Source organism: Pongo abelii, chromosome 9 (assembly GCF_028885655.2).
Source record: "Pongo abelii isolate AG06213 chromosome 9, NHGRI_mPonAbe1-v2.0_pri, whole genome shotgun sequence".
NCBI classification, from domain to species: Eukaryota; Metazoa; Chordata; class Mammalia; order Primates; family Hominidae; genus Pongo; species Pongo abelii.
Genome location: NC_071994.2, coordinates 120,608,384 through 120,630,371, shown reverse-complemented (window position 1 = coordinate 120,630,371; position 21,988 = coordinate 120,608,384). Strand labels below are relative to the sequence as shown.

The 21,988-nt window shown below is 49.2% G+C and overlaps 1 protein-coding gene across 29 annotated transcripts in view; it reads right to left on the bottom strand.

Moving 5' to 3' along the window:
- Positions 1 to 21,988, bottom strand: part of CEP164 (centrosomal protein 164) — a 91,874-nt gene that overhangs the window by 9,716 nt on the left and 60,170 nt on the right. For 14 of the 29 annotated variants that reach the window (XR_010135560.1, XR_010135561.1, XR_008511411.1 and 11 more), the window contains 15 exons: positions 21,547 to 21,774; positions 20,457 to 20,603; positions 16,005 to 16,209; positions 12,543 to 12,679; positions 12,236 to 12,452; positions 11,149 to 11,226; positions 10,825 to 10,956; positions 10,351 to 10,473; positions 9,006 to 9,149; positions 8,496 to 8,579; positions 8,310 to 8,378; positions 7,773 to 7,948; positions 7,336 to 7,462; positions 6,910 to 6,971; positions 6,208 to 6,430 (listed from right to left, as the gene is read on the bottom strand). Coding sequence is in view for 25 of the 29 variants with exons in the window: in XM_054525142.1 (XP_054381117.1) it covers positions 6,208 to 6,430; positions 6,910 to 6,971; positions 7,336 to 7,462; positions 7,773 to 7,948; positions 8,310 to 8,378; positions 8,496 to 8,579; positions 9,006 to 9,149; positions 10,351 to 10,473; positions 10,825 to 10,956; positions 11,149 to 11,226; positions 12,236 to 12,452; positions 12,543 to 12,679; positions 16,005 to 16,209; positions 20,457 to 20,603; positions 21,547 to 21,774 (2,152 nt within the window). In the remaining 4 variants the exon portion in view is untranslated. Of the gene's footprint in view, positions 1 to 6,207; positions 6,431 to 6,909; positions 6,972 to 7,335; positions 7,463 to 7,772; positions 7,949 to 8,309; positions 8,379 to 8,495; positions 8,580 to 9,005; positions 9,150 to 10,350; positions 10,474 to 10,824; positions 10,957 to 11,148; positions 11,227 to 12,235; positions 12,453 to 12,542; positions 12,680 to 15,999; positions 16,210 to 20,456; positions 20,604 to 21,546; positions 21,775 to 21,988 lie in introns of all 29 variants that reach the window. The other 15 variants (XR_010135562.1, XM_054525146.1, XM_063711399.1 and 12 more) reach the window with 7 other exon arrangements.

Sequence of the window (21,988 nt, the reverse complement as noted above, 5' to 3'; positions counted from 1 at the left end):
CGGATCTCTCTGCAGAAACCCTACAAGCTAGAAGAGAGTGGGGGGACTATTCAACATTCTTAAAGAAAAGAATTTCATATCCAGCCAAACTAAGCTTCATAAGTGAAGGAGAAATAAAATCCATACAGACAAGCAAATGCTGAGAGATTTTGTCACCACCAGGCCTGCCTTACAAGAGCTCCTGTAGGAAGCACTAAACATGGAAAAGAACAACCGCTACCAGCCACTGCAAAAACATGCCAAATTGTAAAGACCATCGATGCTATGAAGAAACTGCATCAACTAATGGGCAAAATAACCAGCTAGCATCATAATGACAGGATCAAATTCACACATAACAATATTAGCCTTGAATGTAAACAGGCTAAATGCCCCAATTAAAAGACACAGACTGGCAAACTGCATAAACAGTCAAGACCCACCAGTGTGCTGTATTCAGGAGACCCACCTCGTGTGCAAACACACACATAGGCTCAAAATAAAGGGATGAAGGAATAGTTACCAAGCATATGGAAAGCAAAAAAAGGCAGGGGTTACAATCCTAGTCTCTGATAAAACAGACTTTAAACCAACAAAGATAAAAAAAGACAAAGAAGGGCATTACATAATGGTAAAGGGAGAAGAGCTAACTATCCAAAATATATATGCACCCAGGAGCACCCAGATGCATAAAGCAAGTTGTTAGAGACCTACAAAGAGACTTGGACTCCCACACCCCACTGCCAATATTAGACAGATCAACAAGACAGAAAATTGACAAGGATATTCGGGACTTGAACTCAGCTCTGGACCACAGAACTCTCCATTCCAAGTCAATGGAATATACATCCTTCTCAGCACCACATAGTGCTTATTCTAAAACTGACTGCATAATTGGAAGTAAAACACTCCTCAGCAAATGCAAAAGAACGGAAATCATAACAAACAGTCTCTCAGACCACAGTGCATCAAATTAGAACTCAAGATTAAGAAACTCACTCAAGGTTGGGTGCAGTGGCTCAGGCCTGTAATCCCAACACTTTGGGAGGCTGAGCCAGGAGGATCACGAGGTCAGGAGCTCGAGACCAGCCTGACAAACATGGTGAAACCCCGTCTCTACTAAAAATACAAAAATTAACTGGGCATGGTGGCACACACCTGTAATCCCAGCTACTCAGGAGGCTGAGGCAGGAGAATCGCTTGAATCCGGGAGGCAGAGTTTGCATGAGCCAAGATCATGCCACTGCACTCCAGCCTGGGTGACAGAGCAAGACTCTGCCTCAAAAAAAAAAAAAAAAAAAAAAAAAAGAAAGAAACAAGTAAGTTATTTGAAACCAATGAGAACAAAGACACAATGTACCAGAATCTCTGGGACACAGCTAAAGCAGGGTTTAGAGGGAAACTTACAGCACTAAATGCCCACAGGAGAAAGCAGGAAAGATCTAAAATCAACACCCTAGCACCACAATTAAAAGAAGTAGAGAAGCAAGAGGAAACAAATTCAAAAGTTAGCAGAAGACAAGAAATAACTAAGATCAGAGCAGAACTAAAGGAGACAGAGACACAAAAAACCCTTTAAAAAAATCAATCAATCCAGGAGCTGGTTCTTTGAAAAGAACTATTAGTCTGCTATCCAGACTAATAAAGAAGAAAAGAGAGAATAATCAAACAGACACAATAAAAAATAATAAAGGGAATATTACCACTGATCCCACAGAAATACAAACTACCATCAGAGAATACTATACACACTTGTATGCAAATAAACTAGAAAATCTAGAAGAAATGGATAAATTCCTGGACACATATACCCTCCCAAGACTAAACCAGAAAGAAGTTGAATCCCTGAATAGACCAATAACAAGTCCTGAAATTGAGGCAGTAATTAAAAGCCTACCAATCAAAAAAAGCCCAGGACCAGACAGATTTAAAGCCGAATTCTACCAGAGGTACAAAGAGGAGTTGGTACCATTCCTTCTGAAACTACTCCAAACAATAGAAAAAGGACTCCTCCCTAACTCATTTTATGAAGCCAGCATCATCCTGATACCAAAACCTAGCAGAGACACAACAAACAAAGAAAATTTCAGGCCAATATCCCTGATGAACATCAATGTGAAAATTATCAATAAAATACTGAATCTAGCAGCACATCAAAAAGCTTATCCACCACAATCAAGTCGGCTTCATCCCTGGGATGCAAGGCTGGTTCAACATATGTGAATCAATAAACGCAATCCATCACATAAACAGAACCAATGACAAAAACCACATGATTATCTATGATTATCTGAACAGATGCAGAAAAGGCCTTCGATAAAATTCGACACCCCTTCATGCTAAAAACTCTGAATAAACTAGGTATTGATGGAATGTATCTCAAAATAATAAGAGCTATTTATGACAAACCCACAGCCAATATCATACTGAATGGACAAAAACTGGAAGCATTCCCTTTGAAAACCGGCACAAGACAAGGATGCCCTCTCTCACCACTCCTATTCAACACAGTATTGGAAGTTCTGGCCAGGGTAATCAGGCAAGAGAAAGAAACAAAGGGTATTCAAATAGGAAGAGAGGAAGTCAAATGGTTTCTGTTTGCAGATGACATGACTGTATATTTAGAAAATCTCATCATCTCAGCCCAAAATCTCCTTAAGCTGATCAGCAACTTCAGCAAAGTCTCAGGATACAAAATCAATGTGCAAAAATTATAAGCATTCCTATACACCAATAATAGACAAACAGAGAGCCAAAGCATGAGTGAACTCCCATTCACAATTGCTACAAAGAGAATAAAATACCTAGGAATCCAACTTATAAGGGATGTGAAGGACCTCTTCAAGGGGAACTACAAACCACTGCTCAAGGAAGTAAGAGAGGACAAAAACAAATGGAAAAACATTCCATGCTCATGGATACAAAGAATCAATATTGTGAAAATGACCATACTGCCCAAAGTAATTTATAGATTCAGTGCTATCCCCATCAAGCTACCATTGACTTTCTTCACAGAATTAGAAAAAACTACTTCAAATTTCATATGGAGCCAAAAAAGAGCCTGTATAGCCAAGACAATCCTAAGCAAAAAGAACAAAGCTGGAGGCATCATGCTACCTGACTTCAAACTATACTACAAGGCTACAGTAACCAAAACAGCATGGTACTGGTACCAAAACAGATATATAGACCAATAGAACAGAACAGAGGCCTCAGAAATAATGCCACACATCTACAACCATTTGATCTTTGACAAACCTGACAAAAACAAGAAATGGGGAAAGGATTCCCTATTTAATAAATGATATTGTGAAAACTTACTAGCCATATGCAGAAAACTGAAACTGGACCCCTTCCTTACACCTTATACAAAAATTAACTCGAGATGGATTAAAGACTTAAATATAAGACCTAAAACCATAAAAACTCCAGAAGAAAACCTAGGCAATACCATTCAGGATATAGGCATGGACAAAAACTTCATGACTAAACACCAAAAGCAATGGCAACAAAAGCCAAAATTGACAAATGGGATCTAATTAAACTAAAGAGCTTCTGCACAGCAAAAGAAACTACCATCAGAGTGAACAGGCAACCTACAGAATGGGAGAAAATTTTTGCAATCTATCCATCTGACAAAGGGCTAATATCCAGAATCTACAAAGAACTTAAACAAATTTACAAGAAAAAAACAAACAACCTCATCAAAAAGTGGGCAAAGGATACGAACAGACACTTCTCAAAAGAAGACATTTATGCAGCCAACAAACAAACACATAAAAAAAAGCTCATCATCACTGGTCATTAGAGAACTGCAAATCAAAACCACAATAAGACACCATCTCATGCCGGTTAGAATGGCGATCATTAAATAGTCAGGAAACAACAGATGCTGGGAAAGGATGTGGAGAAATAGGAACGCTTTTGCACTGTTGGTGTAAGTATAAATTAGTTCAACCATTGTGGAAGACAGTGTGGTGATGCCTCAAGGATCTAGAACCAGAAATACCATTTGACCCAGCAATCCCATTACTGGGTATATACCCAAAGGATTATAAACCATTCTATTATAAAGACACATGCACACATATGTTTATTGCAGCACTGTTCACAATAGCAGACTTGGAACCAACCCAAATGCCCATCAATGATAGACTGGATAAAGAAAATGTGGCACATATACACCATGGAATACTATGCAGCCATAAAAAAGGATGAGTTCATGTCCTTTGTAGGGACATGGATGAAGCTGGAAACTATCATTCTCAGAAAACTAATACAGGAACAGAAAATCAAACACTGCATGTTCTCACTCATAAGTGGGAGTTGATCAATGAGAACACATGGATAAAGGGAAGGAAAATCACACACCCGGGCCTGTCAGGGTTGGGGGCTAGGGGAGGGATAGCATTAGGAGAAATACCTAATGTAGATGACCGGCTGATGGGTGCAGCAAACCACCATGACACGTATATACCTATGTAACAAACCTGCATGTTCTGCACATGTATCCCAGAACTTAAAGTATAATTAAAAAATAAAAAGAAAGAAAAGAAAAACCCATCTTTTGAGGAGAAATTCAAGCTAGCTGCAAAAATTTTCATATGTAACAAGAAGCAGAATGTTAATCTCCAAGACAATGGGGAAAATGTCTCCAGGACATGACATAGGTCTTCACGGGCAGCCCCTCCCATCACAGACCCAGAGGCCTAGGAGGAAAAAATGGTTTCGTGGGCCAGGCCCAGGGTCCCCATGCTGTGTGCAGCCTAGGGACTTGGTGCCCTGCATCCCAGCCACTCCAGCCATAGCTAAAAGGGGGCAAGGTACAGCCTGGCCCATGGTTTCAGAGGATGCAAGCCCCCCATACCTTGGCAACTTCCATGTGGTGTTGAGCCTGCAGCTGCACAAAAGTCAAGAACTGAGGTTTGGGCACCTCTGTCTAGATTTCAGAAGATATATGGAAACACCTGGATGCCCAGACAAAAGTCTGCTACAGGGGTGGGGCCCTCACGGAGAACTTCTACTAGGGCAGTTCAGAAGGGAAATGTGGGGTCAGAGCCCCCACACAGAGTCCCTACTGGGACACTGCCTAATAGAGCTGTGAGAAGAGGGCCACTGTCCTCCAGACCCCAGAATGGTAGATCCATCAATAGCTTGCACTATGCACCTCAAAAAGCCACAGATACTCAATGCCAGCCTGTGAAGGCAGCTGAGAAGGGTTTGCCTTCTGGCTGCATTGCTGTACCCTGCAAAGCCACAGGGGCGGAGCTGCCCAAGACTATGAGAATCTACCTCTTGCATCAACATAACCTGGATGTGAGACATGGAGTCAAAGGAGATCATTTTAGAGCTTTAAAATTTGACTGCCCCACTGGATTTCAGACTTGCATGGGCCCTGTAACTCCTTTGTTTTGGCCAATTTCTCCCATTTGGAATGGCTGTATTTACCCAATGCCTGTACCCCCAGTGTATCTAGAAAGTCAGTAGTTTGTTTTTTGATTTTACAGGCTCATAGGCAGAAGGGACTTGCCTTGTCTCAGATGAGACTTTGGACTGTGGACTTTTGGGTTAATGCTGAAGTGAGTTAAGACTTTGGGGACTGTTGGGAAGGCATGATTGGTTTTGAAATGTGAGGACATGAGATATGGAGGGGTAAGGGGTGGAATGACATGGTTTGGCTCTGTGTCCCCACCAAAATCTCATCTTGAATTGTACTCCCGTAATTCCCATGTGTTGTGGGAGGGACCTGGTGGGAGATCATTTGAATCATGGGGGCCATTTCCCCTATACTGTTCTCATGATAGTGAATAAGTCTCACGAGATCCTGATGAGTTTATCATGGGTTTCTGCTTTTGCTTGTTCCTCATTTTCTCTTGCTGCCACCATGTAAGAAGTGCCTTTCACCTCCTGCCATGATTCTGAGGCCTCCCCAGCCATGTGGAACTGTAAGTTCAATTAAACCTCTTTTTCTTCCCAGTTTCAGGTATGTCTTTATCAGCAGCATGAAAATAGACTAATAGTGTTATCATGAGATTCAAATTATTTACTACTAGAAAAGGTGTTTGCATACTATGCATTGCCAAGTAAACATAAGTGACCCAGGGCCAAGGTGGCCACTCTCATGGAGTCCCAAGAATGACCAACTGAGGGGGAGCCCAAAGGACTGTTTTGCTGACTCCCCCCACCTCCCCCACACAGGGCTGGCAGGCCCTTTCCAAAGCTCCTGACCTTCTCCAGGTTCTTGCGCATATCTTCCAGGGCCTTAATGCCTGGTGGGTCTTTGGCCACCTCCTGCGCACTGGCCAGCTCATGGCGCCAATGCTGCTGGGCAGCTTTCAGAGCTGTCTGCCGCCTCCGCATGGAGCGTGTCTGCCGCACAAGGAACTCCTTGGCACTACGGAGGGCTACCCCCTCAGCAGAGAGGAGGTGCCAGACATTGTGGGAGGACAGGCTGGAGCAGGAGAGTTGAAGAAGGAAAACAGAAGCCTCTAAGAACTCCGCTCTGGGTCACATACCCCCTTCCCCAGCAGATGCCCACCCTGAGCACAGACCAGAGCTGCTGGGCTGGGGCTGGGCACTGTGAGTGCAGGGATGCCACTGTTCAATACCCACAGTGCGCAGTGCCTGGGACTGACAGTGCCCCCACCCTGACTCTGAGAGGGATCGGGCCTGGGGCCTCCAGATAGATGACCAGACACTTCCAGCAATCTGCTTCTCCACTAGAGGAGAATGCCATGTCAAAGGTCACAGTGGGCAGTTTCTTGGCTGGCCAGAGAAGATTCCTTAATCCTCCAGAGCCTTCCCCATGAACTAAGCCCCACTGGTGATCACCGTCTCCTCACTTCAGCTCACCCCAGCTCTATGATGCAGGTACTCACTTACCCCTTCATGGTACCCTAACCTCAAATAAGACAGGCTATGGGAACTCACCTGTCCAAGTATAAGTCCTCCTTGCTCTGGGAGACAGAAGAAGACACCTCTTTGGTCTGGTTCTAGGGACACATGGTAGAAAAGTCCACTGAGTGTAGCAAAAGCAGACACCCTGCAGGTTCAAGACCCCAAAGCCCCTCCCAGTGGCCTAGACAAGGAAATGGCTCTCTAGCTGCCAGGCACTGTTTACTTATAGATATCATCTGACTGGTGGAGACGACTGGTAGCTGGGAATAAGAACAGACCAGGTCCCATAGAGAGCAGAGCCAGCCCCTCCTGATGCCTCGGCCCACCTTATACTCCTCCCCTCCTGAGGCTCCACCCCTCCTGATGAGCTGTCCCCTCTGGAAGTACTGATGCCCAGCCCCTCCCAATGCCCCCCACCATCCTGGTGTCCCAGCCCCCAGCCCCCAGCCCCCAGCTCACTGTCCCAAGGGATTTCCTCAGGTCCTCAATGTGGAGATCTGGCTCAAAATGTGGGGAAGCATTATTTTCCTCAACTGTCACTTCTCTCAACAGGTGCTGCTTCTTTTGAGCTTCAGCCTCCAGGCTGCTGTGGAAGGAAAGGGGAGTGAGAGGCAGGGCTGCGGCTGGGGATGGGGGGGAGGGGTGAAGTGGGTCACTCCCATCCGTCAAAGTCCCTGAGGAAGGGCTGAGGCACGAACAATAGCACCAGAGATCCCCTGCTTTTCAGAGAATCTTAACAACCCCAACTCCCTACAAAATGTAGCCACAGGCTCTTCTGCCTAGCTCCCAAGCTGGGACTCCACCTCTCCCTATTAACTGGGCCATACACAAGCAGCAGAGGTCAGAGGGCAGGCAGGAGGCAGCCAGCAGGGCTAAGTGCAGGGTGCCCACGCCACCTGATGTGTTTCTGCAGTTGCTGGCTCTGAGCCTGCAGCAGATCCACTTGGGACTCCAGCTTCAGCTTGCGGGCCTGCAGCTCATCAAGAATTTCTCGGAGCTGCTGGTTTGACTGCAACAGGTGGGTGTGCTCCTTCTGTGCCTCCTCCAGCTGCTGATGGGTGGCTGTGGCTTCCTAGGGGCAAAAGGAAAGATAGAAGCACCCAGAGACAGCACAGGGAGAAGGCAGGGAGCAGACAGCACGAGAGGGTAGGGAAGGCAAAGGAGGACAGGATGGGGATGAACTCAGAGCCACTGAAGTCACCACCTCTGAGGTCAAGAGGTCTGCAGGCTCCTGTCCCACCATAGCCCCACTCCCTTGAGGTTCCCAAGTGGGGTCCACAGAGTGGCACTATTTGTGGAATACTGGCCAACAGAGTTTGGAACCCCAGTGCCCTGGCCCTGGACAGATCAGATGAACAAAATGTGGGGAACAGGGAGAAGAAAGACAGGAAATGGAGGAAAAACAGGAGGGAGGACAAAACAGGGAGACAAACCTCACTCTTCAGAGCAACCTGCCTCTGCACATCAAGCAGCTGCTGCTTCTCCCTCCGGGCGGTCTCCTCCTTGCAGGGAAGAGACAGGATTTTCTGGCTGACTGCAGACCCCAGGTCTGAGGGGCAGAGCCTGCCCTCTGCTGGAGGAGCTATGACTGCGGTCAAGGACTCCTGCAGATCCCTCACCTGGACCTCCAGCAGAGCCAATCTGGCCTTGACATCTTTAGCTCTGGTTTCAAGGTCCAACTCTAGATCCTGGAGCTTCCTTTCCTGCCCAGAAAGAGAAACACATAAGCATAGAAAGAGTGTAAAGCATTAGCTGAGGGGCAGGAGGGGGTTCCAGAACCCACCATGCCACACCACAACCTCTACTCTGGGCTCAGGCTTCCTCGCTGTGTGCCCCTGCAGCCTCCCAGGAAGGCTCCACACCTTGTTTACTTCCTGCTGGGGCAAGGAGACGCAAAGGTGCCAACCCCAATGCCTTACAGGGGCTGACCTCTAGTTCTAATCCTGAGTGTGTTCCCTGGCCCAGAAAACAAAGTAGCAAGGATGCCCCAGCTTGGAGATGGCCAGTGAGAGACTCTCACTCCAGAAGCTGTGAGGTTCCATCCTGCTGGGGCCATGCGTCTGCTCCCAGCACCTTCCTACTGTGCACGGAGGGGTCACAGTGGGCTCACCCTGCCCCAGGCCCCTCACCTGCTCCCTGTGCCGGCGCCGCAAGTCCTCAAGACGCTTATGTTGCTCCTGCCTCACAGTCTCCAGTTCTCGTTCATGGGCCCTCTGCAGGCGCTCCAGCTCTCCAGTCAGGTGCCCCAGAAGCTCAGCCCGCTGCTTCCTCTCCTGCAAGGAGGGTGGGCCCACCGGTGGGAAGCTGCGGCAGCCCCTTCTACCACAAAAATCACAGCTCCCCCAGCCCCACTGCCTTGTGTCAGTAAGATCAGGGACACCGTCGGCTCCCTAAAGCCAGCTCTTGGAGAAGAGGAGGGTTACAAGCACAGCACCGGCCGTGGCCTCAGCAAGCCTTCAGCCCTCTACAGCTGAAGCAGAGGCTGGCCAGACACCACAACAGATTCCCTCTCTGGCTCTCCTATGGCTCCACCACATACAACACTTCCTCCTTAAGGAATGAGAGGTCACTGATAAATTATCACTATTCTTCAGCAAGGTCATAATTGGTTGGGGGCAGGGATGTGGCAAATTTCATCATGGGACTGCTATTTCTGCCCTGGGAAAGATCCTAGAAAGAGTCTGGGATACTGGTTCCAGTTACTGGAGCAGTAGTCTTAACGCCCTGCAGGGGCCCAGCTGTGGACTATAGTCAGCCACCCTCTACCCACCCATTGTTCACCCTCAATGTGAGCAAGGCAGGCCAACTTGGGTACACTCAAGTCGCTGAACTTTCTCACCTTAAGGCCAAAGGCTTAAAATGGGGAGAATATCAGTATTACTTGGCTCTTGCCAGTCTATTTCTTGGTGTCCCGACATGTTGAGGAACCCTGGTGACATGGCGTTGCAGTGAGGAAACTGAAGGCTTTGGAGTCAGACAGCCTGGGCTTGAATCCTAGCTCTTCTACTTATTAGCTGGGTGTGATCTTGGGAAGCTACTTAAACTCTCCAAGTCTCAGTGTCCTCATCTTTAAAATGGAGATAATGATAGTAGATAACCTTCCTAAGGCTGGTGTGAGGACTAAATGAGTTAAAATAGATAAAGAGCTCAGAACAGTTCTTGGCACACAGTACAAGCTCAATGTATGGGGGTTCTTTTTACTATCAGAAGAAAGTGCAGCCTGCCTGATAAAAGAGGAATTGCCCCTCATTAGGTGGAGGTTTTTCTCATGCTTTAATAAAAAAAGGCAAAAAAAACATCATTGTGGCAGGGTACCAGGAAGGAAAACCTCCCACAATCCCTGACCACAGTTTATCCCCTTCCTCTGCCCCACAGCCAGGTGGAAAGGACCCCGGGGTGTGCGTGCACGTGCACGCATGTGTGTATGCATGTGTTCATGTGTGTGCATGCGCACAGGGGATGTGGCTGAGCTACCTCAGCTTCATACTGCTCTCTGGCCTTAGCCATCACTTGCTGGTGCTCCTCCTTCATCTTGTCCAACCTCCTCTCGTGCTCCCCTTCCACTTCCTGGCGCTTCTCTCGCAGGAGACTGCTGAGCTGCAGGGGAGACGGCAGGGATGTGGCATGAAGAACCGAGGCGGACCAGCACTCAGGGCCTGCTGCACCTGAAGGTCTTACACACATTTCCCCAATCTCCCCACACACACACACAACACATGGACATCACACAGCCACGACACCATGGTCAGCACACAGCCATACCCCAACACCCCCTCTCCACATGCATACAGGGGCATCAGATTGGAGGAGTACCTGGCTTCAAGGGAACTAAGGCATAAAAAGGGAACCAGAAATGCTAACCTCAGCTGAGCCATCCAAAGCAAACTGGAGGCCACTGAGGTCCACAACAGGCGCACACAACTGTGGAAGACACAGAGCAGCACTCACCTCGTGCTCATACTCAGCCACGTGATAAGCCTTCTGGTGAACTCTGTGCTCCACTTGCCCAAGGCACTTCTGCAGCTGGGCCTCCTCTTTCTGTTGAGCTTCCTCTATCTTCTTCTGGAGGCTGGAGACCACCTGAGGAGGCCCCCGCACACACAGGGGAGTGTGACCCTCAGACAGACTGTACAGCTGCTGTGTGGGGATGTGTTCTGAGGACCTGGCATCCATCCCCTGGGGCTGGAGGGAGAGGCTCGCTGCCTAGTAGCCAGGGATGGGGCTGAATTCTGCTAATCAGCCACGAAGGGGGCCCAGGATGCTGCATCTCACCTCCCGGTGCTTGGCCTCCAACAAGGAGCAGAGCCGCTCCAGCTCAGCACTGTGCTCCTTCTCCAGCGCTGCCACAGCCTGGGGAGGAGCAAAGGGACTGTGAGGGAAGCTGGCCAGGTACTGATCATGGTGGGAGACAGAGCCGGGAAGACTACCGACCCCCAAGCCCTCGAGATCAGGGTCAAGGGAAGCACGGGGAAGCACAGCACATCTTTGTTCCTCTAAAATAACTCAGCCCCTGACGTCTACAACTGGCAAATGAACCGGAACATGAAGGTGAGAGGAGAGGGGCATTTCAGTAAGTTTCGGCTCTCTGCTCCCACCCCCTGCCTTTAGACTAGGCCACAGGTCCACAGATGGTGCTCATGCTGGTAAATAAGATCCAAGCTAGGGGGGCCAGCTTGGATGCTGTCATTAAGTCAGGCCATGTAGAACTTTCTTTTTATTTTGGTGAGGTGCAAAGCTGCAGCTATTAGACATGGAAGACACTACAGCAAGAGTAGGGAAGTGCACTGTACTACACGTGCTCAGAGAGACTGTGCTAAAACCTTCAGAAGCCCACAATCTGACTGGAGTAGAGGGAGTATGGACAAAGAGAAAATCCCTGCTATGTTGCTAGCCTCTCATCCTAAGAAAGGAGAGAAAAGTGGGGAGTGAGGCCCTTGCAGCTGTCCCTCAGAGACAGTGAGGGACAGAGCACCCTTGTCTCAAAACCTCTGGTCTGGCTAAATCTCTTTCAGTCATGAACTTTCTCAAATCCATAGGACACTCCCCCTCAAGCCTCTGAGGGTTCTCTGCTTGACAACCTCCAGCCGCCACTGCCATCCAGCCTGACCCTGGAGGGGCCTCGTGATGCCTGCTGCATCCTCTGCCCTGCCATGAGCTGATTCGGTCCATATGGAGTAATGGGCCCAGGTGGTCACCTCGCTGTCTCCCATGCCTGTCTGTGTGAGAGACCTACTCTCCACCTGGCTCCCCAGCCTGCACGCCCACCCGAGACTTGCCCTTCTTCTCCTTGTGCACTCAGTCCCTTCCCAGGCAGCCCAGACACAGGTCAGAGGGTGAAGTCCCCACTTGACTGGCTCACTTCTTTCCTCTCCCCTTCCAGCTGCTCCCTCAGCTGCTGCAGAGCCTTCTCCTTTGCAGCATTCAGGGCAGCCTGCTCGCTCTTCTCCGAAGCCTCTATCTCTTCCTTGAGCTGCTCCAGCATTTGCCTATGTTTCTGTTCCAAGCTGGCCCTCTCAGCCTTCTGTTGAGACTCCAACTCTTCTCTCAGTTTCTGCAGGGAAGCCTCTTGCTCAGCCCTGGGTGGACAGAGTAGAATGGGAATGGGCCTGTGCACCCTGGGGTCACCTCCACAAGGCTGGGCAGCTCACAGGTAAGCACACACTTACCTGATTTGGTCCTTATCTGCTTGTGTGCTGGACTGGACCTGAGCTCGGAGCCAGGACAGCCTCTGGCTTTCCTCCTCTCTCATCTGGGCCTCCTCCTCCTCAATGGCTTTCTGCAGCCGCTCCCTCAAGGAACTGAGGTGGAAAGGAAAGGCTAGGTTGTCAGAGAAACCACAAAGGTCTTTCTTCTATTCATAAGCTATGGCTCTCAGCCTCCAATAGCCCTGTTGCCTGCCTAAGAAACTTCCTAAATCTTTTTTTTTTTTTCTTTTTGGAGACAGGTCCTTGCTCTGTTGTCCAGGCTGGAATGCAGTGGTGTGATCACAGCTTACTGCAGTCTTAAACTCCTGGGCTTAAGCAATCCTCTCGCCTCAGCATCCCATGCAGTTGGGACCACAGGCATGCACCATCAAACCCAGCTAATTGTTGAGATGGAGTCTCGCTATGTTGCCCAGGCTGGTCTCGAACTCCTAGGCTCAAGTGATCCTTCAGCCTCAGCCTCCCAAAGCACTGAGATGATAGGTGTGAGCCACCGCACCCAGTCAAAGTTTCCTAAATCTTAAAGATGAGTCTAACCTCAGCCTCTAGGTCCACGGCTGCCTCCCATAATACCTCCCAGGATTACGAAGGGACCATGAACTCCCCTTTGCTTCAAGAAGCAAACTAATGGACAGGCGCGGTGGCTCACGCCTGTAATCCCAGCACTTTGGGAGGCCGAGGTAGGTGGATCACTTGAGGTCAGGAGTTCAAGACCAGCCTGGCCATAATGGCGAAACCCCGTCTCTACTAAAAATACAAAAATTAGCCAGGCATGGTGGCGCACACCTGCAGTCCCAGCTAGTTGGGAGGCTGAGACAGGAGAATTGCTGGAACCTGGGAGGCAGAGGTTGCAGTGAGCTGAGATCGCACCACAGCACTCCAACCTAGGCAACAGAGCAAGACTCTATCTCCAAGAAAAAAGCAAACTACTGGCTTCTGGGTCTCGGTAGTACAGCACTTCTTCCAAAGGCTCCCCTCTGTCAACAGCTTCACCTCAGCATGGCACTCACTCAAGGATAACTATAGCCACCCAACCTGATTCCATACTCTTTCACTCTGACAGACTCTGTTCTAGGCACATCAGCTGAGTCACCATCCCTCCATTCTACCACACTCTTCCTTCCTAGGTCCTCTGCCAAGAATTCCCTTTTCTATCTGGCAAACCCATATTCATTGCTCAACACCCAGCTCCCTCTCTGGGAAGTCTTTCCAACTCCCTCCAGGCTCGTCAATTCATCTTTCTGTTCCCATCACTTTACATGTGGACCTTTCTTATCCCATGCTACTCTGCACCATGCGTCACATGGCATCATAATTCATCTTCTGTATCTCTGTTTTCCTTGCAAGTCTGGGAGCTTCTCAAGAGAAAGAATCTTGTCTTAAAATCTGTTATATCCCAGGTACCACACATAGTAGCTGACATAAAGTAGGTGCTTAATAAATTAATTGAATTTGAACAGCATCATCCAGCCCCAAACTATAAGCAAGCCGTGATATCTACGAAAGGTTATCTTATTTACACACCAACGGTGGCCATTTCATCCTAAGCAGACATCCCCCTGCTTACACAAACCACATCCTTTTTGGGTAACTCCTCACACAGCCCCGCACGACCAGGGGATGTGTGCTGTGCACTCAGGGAATTCAAACCTAGGAAAAACATGATTCAGAAGACAATTCCTTTGAAAAGCTTCTGTAGCAAATCCTAAAGCCAAAAAAAGACTTAGGATTCTTTCCTATTTCAAGATACTAACACCATTACTTTTTTCCATTAAGAGAAAAAATTTGGCCGGGCACAGTGGCTCACGCCTGTAATCCCAGCACTTTGGGAGGCCGAGGCAGGCGGATCATCAGGTCAGGAGATCAAGACCATCCTGGCTAACCCAGTGAAACCCCATCTCTACTAAAAATACAAAAAAAAAATTAGCCAGGCATGGTGGCAGGCGCCTGTAGTCCCAGCTACTTGGGAGGCTGAGGCAAGAGAATGGCCTGAACCAGGGAGGCGGAGCTTGCAGTGAGCCAAGTGAGCCACTGTACTCCAGCCTGGGCGACAGAGCAAGACTCTATCTCAAAAAAAAAAAAAAGAGGGAGAAAATTTGAATTAAGTAAAAATCCTTCCTTTTAGATTCCCCAGAAACCTTTTCTCTTTGTCCTATGGCTAAATTTTACACAAGGCAACACAGTGTTAGAGCTGGCAGGGACTTTAGAACTTTTAAGTCCAATCCCTTCATTTTACAGTGAAAGAAGCTAAGGGCCAGCCTGCCTGCCTTCTCATTCCAGAAATATTTGTTATAAGATCAGCTGTGGCTTCCAGAAATTTCTACCACATGGAAGTTCCCAGCAGAGGGAAGGAGAGCCCATTCCTCAGAAAGGCTTGGGCATAAACAGAAACAGGTTCTGGTGATGAACTAGTCTGAAGAAAGCCAGGCAAGGCACTGTCCACAGAGAAATCACTTAGTCAAGAATGCCTGAATATGCATTGATTTCAACTGAAAAGTAATTGCTACCATTTGTTCAGCAACTGCTATGTTCCAGGCCATGAATCAAGACACTTTTGGCATGCCAGTCTTCCCCACAACCTAAGAGGGCCTCTGGAGTCAGGGGCCTTGGGAGAGAATGGAAAGCACAGTCAGCCAAGTTCAGGGGGGCCAGCAAGAGGGGAGGAGACTGGTGGGCTGGCAGGGACACAGCACCAGGATTTCCTCCAAGGTGCTGCACCTGTAGGTGAGTCACATCCTGCTTGGGTGGGACCCTGCCCCAATTCTCAGTTGGCCGGAAGAGGAGGATGCTAGGGGTTGGAGGTGTCTGTTCTTTAGGATGCTCTCTGGTGGAGGACCCACAAGGATGTGATATAAGGACAGACCCTATGTCAGTGCTTCCTGCACTGGGCTCATGAGAGATTGCTCCAACCTTCCCAGTACTTGAATGTTGGTTTTCTGTTTTATATTCTCTAAATTAAGCATAAATGTTTTATATACACTTTGCTAGGTATCATCTAAAAATAATAATTTTCTACCACTCTTGGATGTTCTGTACAAGAGGACAAGACTTAGCCTTTAGTTAAATTGCCAAGTAAATGAAATATGTTAACACCTTTTTGTAGTACCTTTCCCATCCTGGGACTGTGACAGATGGCTCATTAACAGCTCAGTATCCATTCTCCCTTTCTTCCTTACCAACAGAACCCTGCTTTTATTCTACTGGGTAAAGAAGTCAGCTAAAGGACTACATTTCCCAGTGTTCTCTGCAACTAGGTGTAACCAATGAGATACAAGCAGAAATTGTTGGGTAAAGTTTCCCAACTTTAGTTGGTCTTGGTAGAACCATGAGCATCCCAGTGGTTCCCAGGCTGAGAGGGTGTCCCTGGCTCCTCATATCCCTGAAAGGCCCCAGGAAGCATGCCTAAGGGGAAGGGCAGGACCTGAGAGATTGCTCTTTCTGCTGGTGAAGCTGGAGGATCTCCTCTTCCTCCTCTTGGTACAGCTTCTCCCGCAGTTGCTGCATCTTCTCTTGCTTCGATTCCAGCAGGTGCCTCTGGTCTTGCTCGAGTACTTGGGCCACTGCCTCTTCCATGGCCTTTAGTGCAGCTTCTGAGAGCTGCTTTGGGGGAGCCACAGGCTCTGTGGATCGCCTACCACAGGTGGGGAATGGCATGTCATCACAGGGTTAATGTCCACCCACCTCTGCATCCAGGTTAGAATGGATACAGAACACCACAGATGGAATCCTAACGGAGAGCCCACAATCAGGAGTCAAACAGGTCACCCAAGGGCAGGCAAGAGATACAGTCAATGCTTGCTCCATAGGACAAGCCCCACTGTGGCTGTTTAAGGCCCCAAGAGCCTAGGGAGAAGGGTAGCCCATAGCAGGCTCTCAGTAGACTTACGAGGTTGTGGCCCAAGATCAAAATCTGAAGCTGCAGCTCAAGAGCAGGCAGCAGCAGGGAGAGAGTGAAGCTCTGTCCCTAATGGATTCCTTCCTAGAATGGCTCACAGCCCTGTTACTACCTTCCCACTAGAGCTCTGCCTGCTACTTAAGGCTCATGCCAGCAATTTGGGAACAGTCCTCAGAGACTGCTTTCTGCCTCCCAAACTGAGTAGTGGCCAATGTATATGGGCCCATGAAAGAAGCAGCAGCAGGTCTCCCAGCTCTGAGAACTACAACAATCCAGGAAGGCCCAGGAATAGGAAGCTCCCCTATCACACCACCAAGGGGGCCAGGAGGAGATGCTCCCCTAAGCCAAAAAATGTAGCAAGCGTGCACATGAGTGCCATGTACCCATGGGGGCACGTTTTCGTCTGCTTAGGGTTAATTAAATGTTTAGAAATGAGTAGAAGGAATTCAGAGCTGACCTGGATACATAGGAGGGTGGTGAGATCAGGAATAATGGTATCCATTAAAAAGATGTGTATAAAGTAATAAGGACTGTTATTTTGCTTGTTTTCTGGTCTTCAAGGAAATGCCCAAAGAGGAATCCTGAGAACATTCTGAGCAGGATAAAGCATGAGCAGGATAAAGCATGAGGAAAGCATGAGCAGGATAAAGCATTTTGTCTCCCAGAGTGACTTTCCTAAAGGTCAGAATGTGTCTGCACATCCAGGTCCCTCAATCTTACGGTGGAAAGTGGCCTCACCACACATCCTCCTCGCACAGCACTCAGGCTGTTGCAGGCCTGGCACGGTGGCTCAGTCAACCTAAGCGGAAAGTGTGGGCATGACCCAAAACAAAGAGGGCTGGGCAAGAGTCAAACAGGGGAGCTGGTCCTCCCTGCTGGGGACTCAGAACCCCTTCTCCCTCCAGCTCGAGCCCCGCTGCAGATGGAAAGCAGCGAGCAGGATCGGATTAGAACAGTAGAGGAAAACAAGGGCTTAGGAATCCCATTGCAGCACCTTGAGACTAGAGAGAGAGGAAGACAGGACAGGCTACTGTCGTCTCCGAATTACCATAAAGACCTTTCGTTTCCCCTTTCCTAAAATCATAACTCGGACCAGAAATGATCTTGAGCATATGCCTTCAATTCTCTTCTGCTCCCAACTCCATCTCCTCCTTCCTTCCGAAGCCTGGCTTCCTCTCAGTCCCCTGCCACAGCCCAACTAATGCATATATAAGACATGTGGCTGCCACCTCCTCTGAGAATCCTGCACTCAGAAAGAGCCTTCCCCCACAGCTCCCCACCTCATCAACCCTCCAACTCATTTCCAACCTTGGCTGAAAACACCTTTTTTCCCTGAGAGGGAACCTTTTAATGTCTCTCTCTCCTGCAGGCTGCAAGCTATGTGGAGCCCTAGGGACAGATGCTGTGGAAAGATGGGGCATCAGACCGCGTGGGGCATGTGCCCAGGCTATGAGCACCAGTGAACTTGCACAGAGGCAACCTGGGCTATCTGTCAGTGGACCTCTTCTCCCTCGCTCTGTTTGAAAGGTCTAGTAGCCCAAACTGCTAGCTCAGGTCCAAGGCAGTAAACAATGCCTGAAAGGTCCATGACATGATTGGGAAGTTGAGGACTCCAGGGGAAGAAACAGCTCTGATTTCTAGGCCAACTCCTCAGGTATCAGAATCAGTGGGACCCAGTTTCCTACAGTGAGTGACAAAGGGGAGGCTCTGTAGGAGCATAATCATTTCAGGCTGGCCACCAAGTAGCTCAAAGATACGGGAGAGAAAGCAAGAAGGGAAAGCAGGGACAGACAGGGAAGAAAGAGAGCGGACGGTGGGGAAATGGCACCTAGGAACACTGTGAAATGGTTTTCATGGTACTACCACAAAAGTTGTCTCCTCTCATACTCAACTTGGTGGTTTGGATTCTTTTACCTTCTTCTCTGCAAATCCTCACGAAAGATGCTGGCATGACACGGGGAGGATCTTCCTGTTTCCTAGTCCTGGCCTTGGCCAGAAAGCATTCAGTGAGTGGCACATGCTGCCTCCTGGCCCTACCTGCTCCCTCTAGCCTGCCCTCTGCTCCCAACCCTTCACATCCAGCTTGACTACACCTTTGGAAGCTGACAGACACAGAGCTACTCCCACAAAACCTAGACAACCCATCCATTCCTGATGCTGCTGTAAAGATTAATAACAAGGAAGCGATGGGGCCTGAAGAGACTCAGGAAAGGAAGAGAAGGCATTTCCTAAGGGGATGGTGTAAACTGAAACTGCGTGGTCAAGTATTTCTGAGACCCTAGCAGGGGCAGCCTCGCTGGGATGGCGGGAGAAACACAAGGCAAGGGAATGAATCAGCCAAGGCAACTGGGGAGGAGCTGGGGAAGCCAGGGCCCCAACTGAGCCCTGCTGCCCAAGCTTCCCTCTAGAGGTCCTGGGAAGACACCCCTCCGACCTCTGCCCAATCTTCCTCTCTCTGAACTACACCCACCTCCTGTCCTCATAGAAAGCATCCTGAACTGGCTAACCACAGCCACCAAGGTGACAGGAAAGCCGTATAATTCCTCCAGGTCACAGTTTTCATTGTAGGATGTATCATCATCTGAAAGACGTGACCACCCCTTCCGTACACCACTCCTGCAATGTTATGGTGACAATATGAGATCCTGAGCTCGCGTGCCCTGCCAGCTCTCAGTGAGTAATGTGTGCATGAACTTGCTGTGAGTAATGTGTGCGTAAACCTGTCTCTGCTCATGAGTCAGTCCCAAATCCTTTAGACCTACTCAGTTCACAGAAGGGAAAATGTTAAGTCTTGATCCTTGTCTTTCTCCATGCAGAGAAAAGGAACAGTGGCTGCAGACTAAAGTCAGAAGTCTAGGGCTCTAGTTACTAGAATCTAGTGTTTTTATTTGAGATAGAGTTTTGCTCTTGTGGCCCAGGCTGGAGTACAGTGGCATGATCTCAGCTCACTGCAACCTCCACCTCCCAGGTTCAAGCAATTCTCCTGCCTCCGTCTTCCAAGTAGGTGGGATTATAGGCGCCCGCCACCACGCCCAGCTAATTTTTCTATTTTTAGTAGAGATGGTGTTTCACCATGTTGGCCAGCTGGTCTCAAACTGCTGACCTCAGGTGATCCACCTGCCTCAGCCTCCCAAAGTTCTGGGATTACAGGTGTGAGCCACCGTGCCCTGCCTAGAATCTAGTTCTAATTCTGCCACTGACTAGCGATGTGACCTTAGATGAATCCCTTCACTTCTCTGAGCCTCAGTTTCCTCATTTGAAAAATGAGTAGGAAGGGGAAGGGTAAGAATGGAAGGAGAAAAGCTAAATTATTTCTAAATTTTAGAAGTACTTGGTTCAACAACATAGGTGAATCACAAAAACACACTGAGTTTTGAACACAAGCACCAAAGATCAATCCTGTATACTATATAATTCCATTTATGTGAAGTAGAGAACGGAAAAATGACCCTTTGGCCAGAACTTGGAGTTCACAGGCCAGAACAGTGAAGACCAGGGGTGAGTGGGTTGAGAGGGGCACCAGGAAACTTCCTCAAGGGATAGAGACATTCCCCGTTTGAGTGGCCGTTGTACAGTGTGCACAGGTGCAAACTTTCACTGAACTGTACACTTTAGGCCTATGTACTGCAGTGTACATACATACCTCAACAACATTTTTGAAGAGAAAAACAGTGCTTGGTAGACAGGAAACATGACTTAGCAAGTTTAGCAAATGAGCCAGGAGGTACCCCCTCATCTGCCCTTGTACCTCAAGTCCTGACCAGGAGCCCCAGGGACCAAAGCTAACCCCCGGTAAGGATCAGTCACGCCTGCGTGGAGCTCCCAAGGCCGCACACAGAGCACCAAGGATATGCTTAATCTCCCTACACTCTAACCCCTGGCCAGAGCCTGAGTCCCACCTCCCACCACCCAAGAGTGAATAGGCACTGAAGCAGCCCACACGCAGTGGAGGACAGGGACAGACACACAAAACTGGCCCTTACACCTCTGGAGAGACTGGCAGGGTGGGGCTGACCGCCACCTTCTCCTCAGGCTCCTCCGCCTCTTCCTGCCCAGGGCCCAGCTCCTCAGCCTGGGAATGCTGCTCCTTGCCCTTCTCATGGGCAGCAGGTGGGCTTGGGTCCTGCTCCCTTGATAGCAGTAAGGAAACAACTGTGTTAAAGCCAGTAAGAAAGCAAGAGGCTTAAGACGCACGCCATTTGGGGTCAAAGAGCTATGACAGAGACAAGAGAGACAGTTCCAACAATTTCCCTACCTCAGGTCTTAAACCTCCCTCTCCCCGCCCTTCCTCTCCCTGAACTATTTGCATCAAAGACTAGAGACTCCTGCCTCACAATGGAAGCAGGATGGTTATGGTACCCCAGGAGCTCCATACACAGCAGGTGTTCAGTGGATGCTGTTGACTGCCCATGATGCTGCTCAGGTTCCCTAGTGACTCATTCCAACCCAATGAATTCTAAGACCAGCATCTTTCTCTTGTGAGGGGGACAGAGAACTAGCAAATGTCCACCACGCTCTTGACTAGGCTAGGAATAAAAGGTCCTCTCAGCTGGACCCAGAGTGATCTGGGCTTCCCTCTCCCTGGGCCGAGCACGTAACAGGGCTCCAACTGGGGTTGCTGAATGACTAGAAGTAGGATGACTATTGGAAACAGGGGTGCTGATAGGGAAGGGACTAGAGAAAGGGCTTCCCTGGCAGGAATGGAGCAGCCAGGGTGATACCAGTCTCTGCTCCAGCCCCTTGCAGGGAGGTAGCTGTGACAAAAGAGACACCTCCTTATTCAAGAGTTTCTAATTCAAGAGTTTCTAAGTTCCTCTAATCAGACCACATACCCTGATTTCAGCTGTAGACTGAGGACTAGGAAGAGGCACATTTCCTCATATCCAGCTCCCATGGGACACTAAGCAGAGCCTCTGCTGCTGCTGCTGCTGAGGCTACAAACCCGCCCCAGCTCCCCACTCCCTCCCCAAGCCAACCCCACCCCCATCTCTCTCAGCACTAGCACACATACCCACTACACGCAGAGCAGCCGCCACCCCTCATCCTCATGAGGGTGCTTCCCCTCATCCTTACCTCTGGAGGGACAGCTGCAGGCTGAGGCTGGCTGCAGAGTCCTCCCCAAGCTCCTCTGCCTCCTTCCACTCGGGCTGCCCCTCGGGGCCCTGGGGGGGCTCTTCTTCGGTGACCAGGCTGCGAGGGGGACTCTGGGCCCGCTCCTCGTATGGAAGTAGAGGAGATAACCTGGTCAGGCCAGGCAGAGCAGCAGAGTCAGGCCCCTCCATTTGGAGAGTGGGAAGAGAACTGGGGAGTACAGTGTGTGGACCTAGGTCATTGCCTCCTCCTGGGTTATGCTCCAGCCCCACCCCCACATCCATCCGTGGAGAGTCACAGCAGGGCAAGGCAGCCACACATGTGGGAAGGAAGAGACTCCCTCCTGAGCCCTCCTTTTACCTAGACTGAAGTCAGGCTCCACAGGGGTCCCTATGCTGCCTCTGCTTGGTTCAGGAGTAAGAGC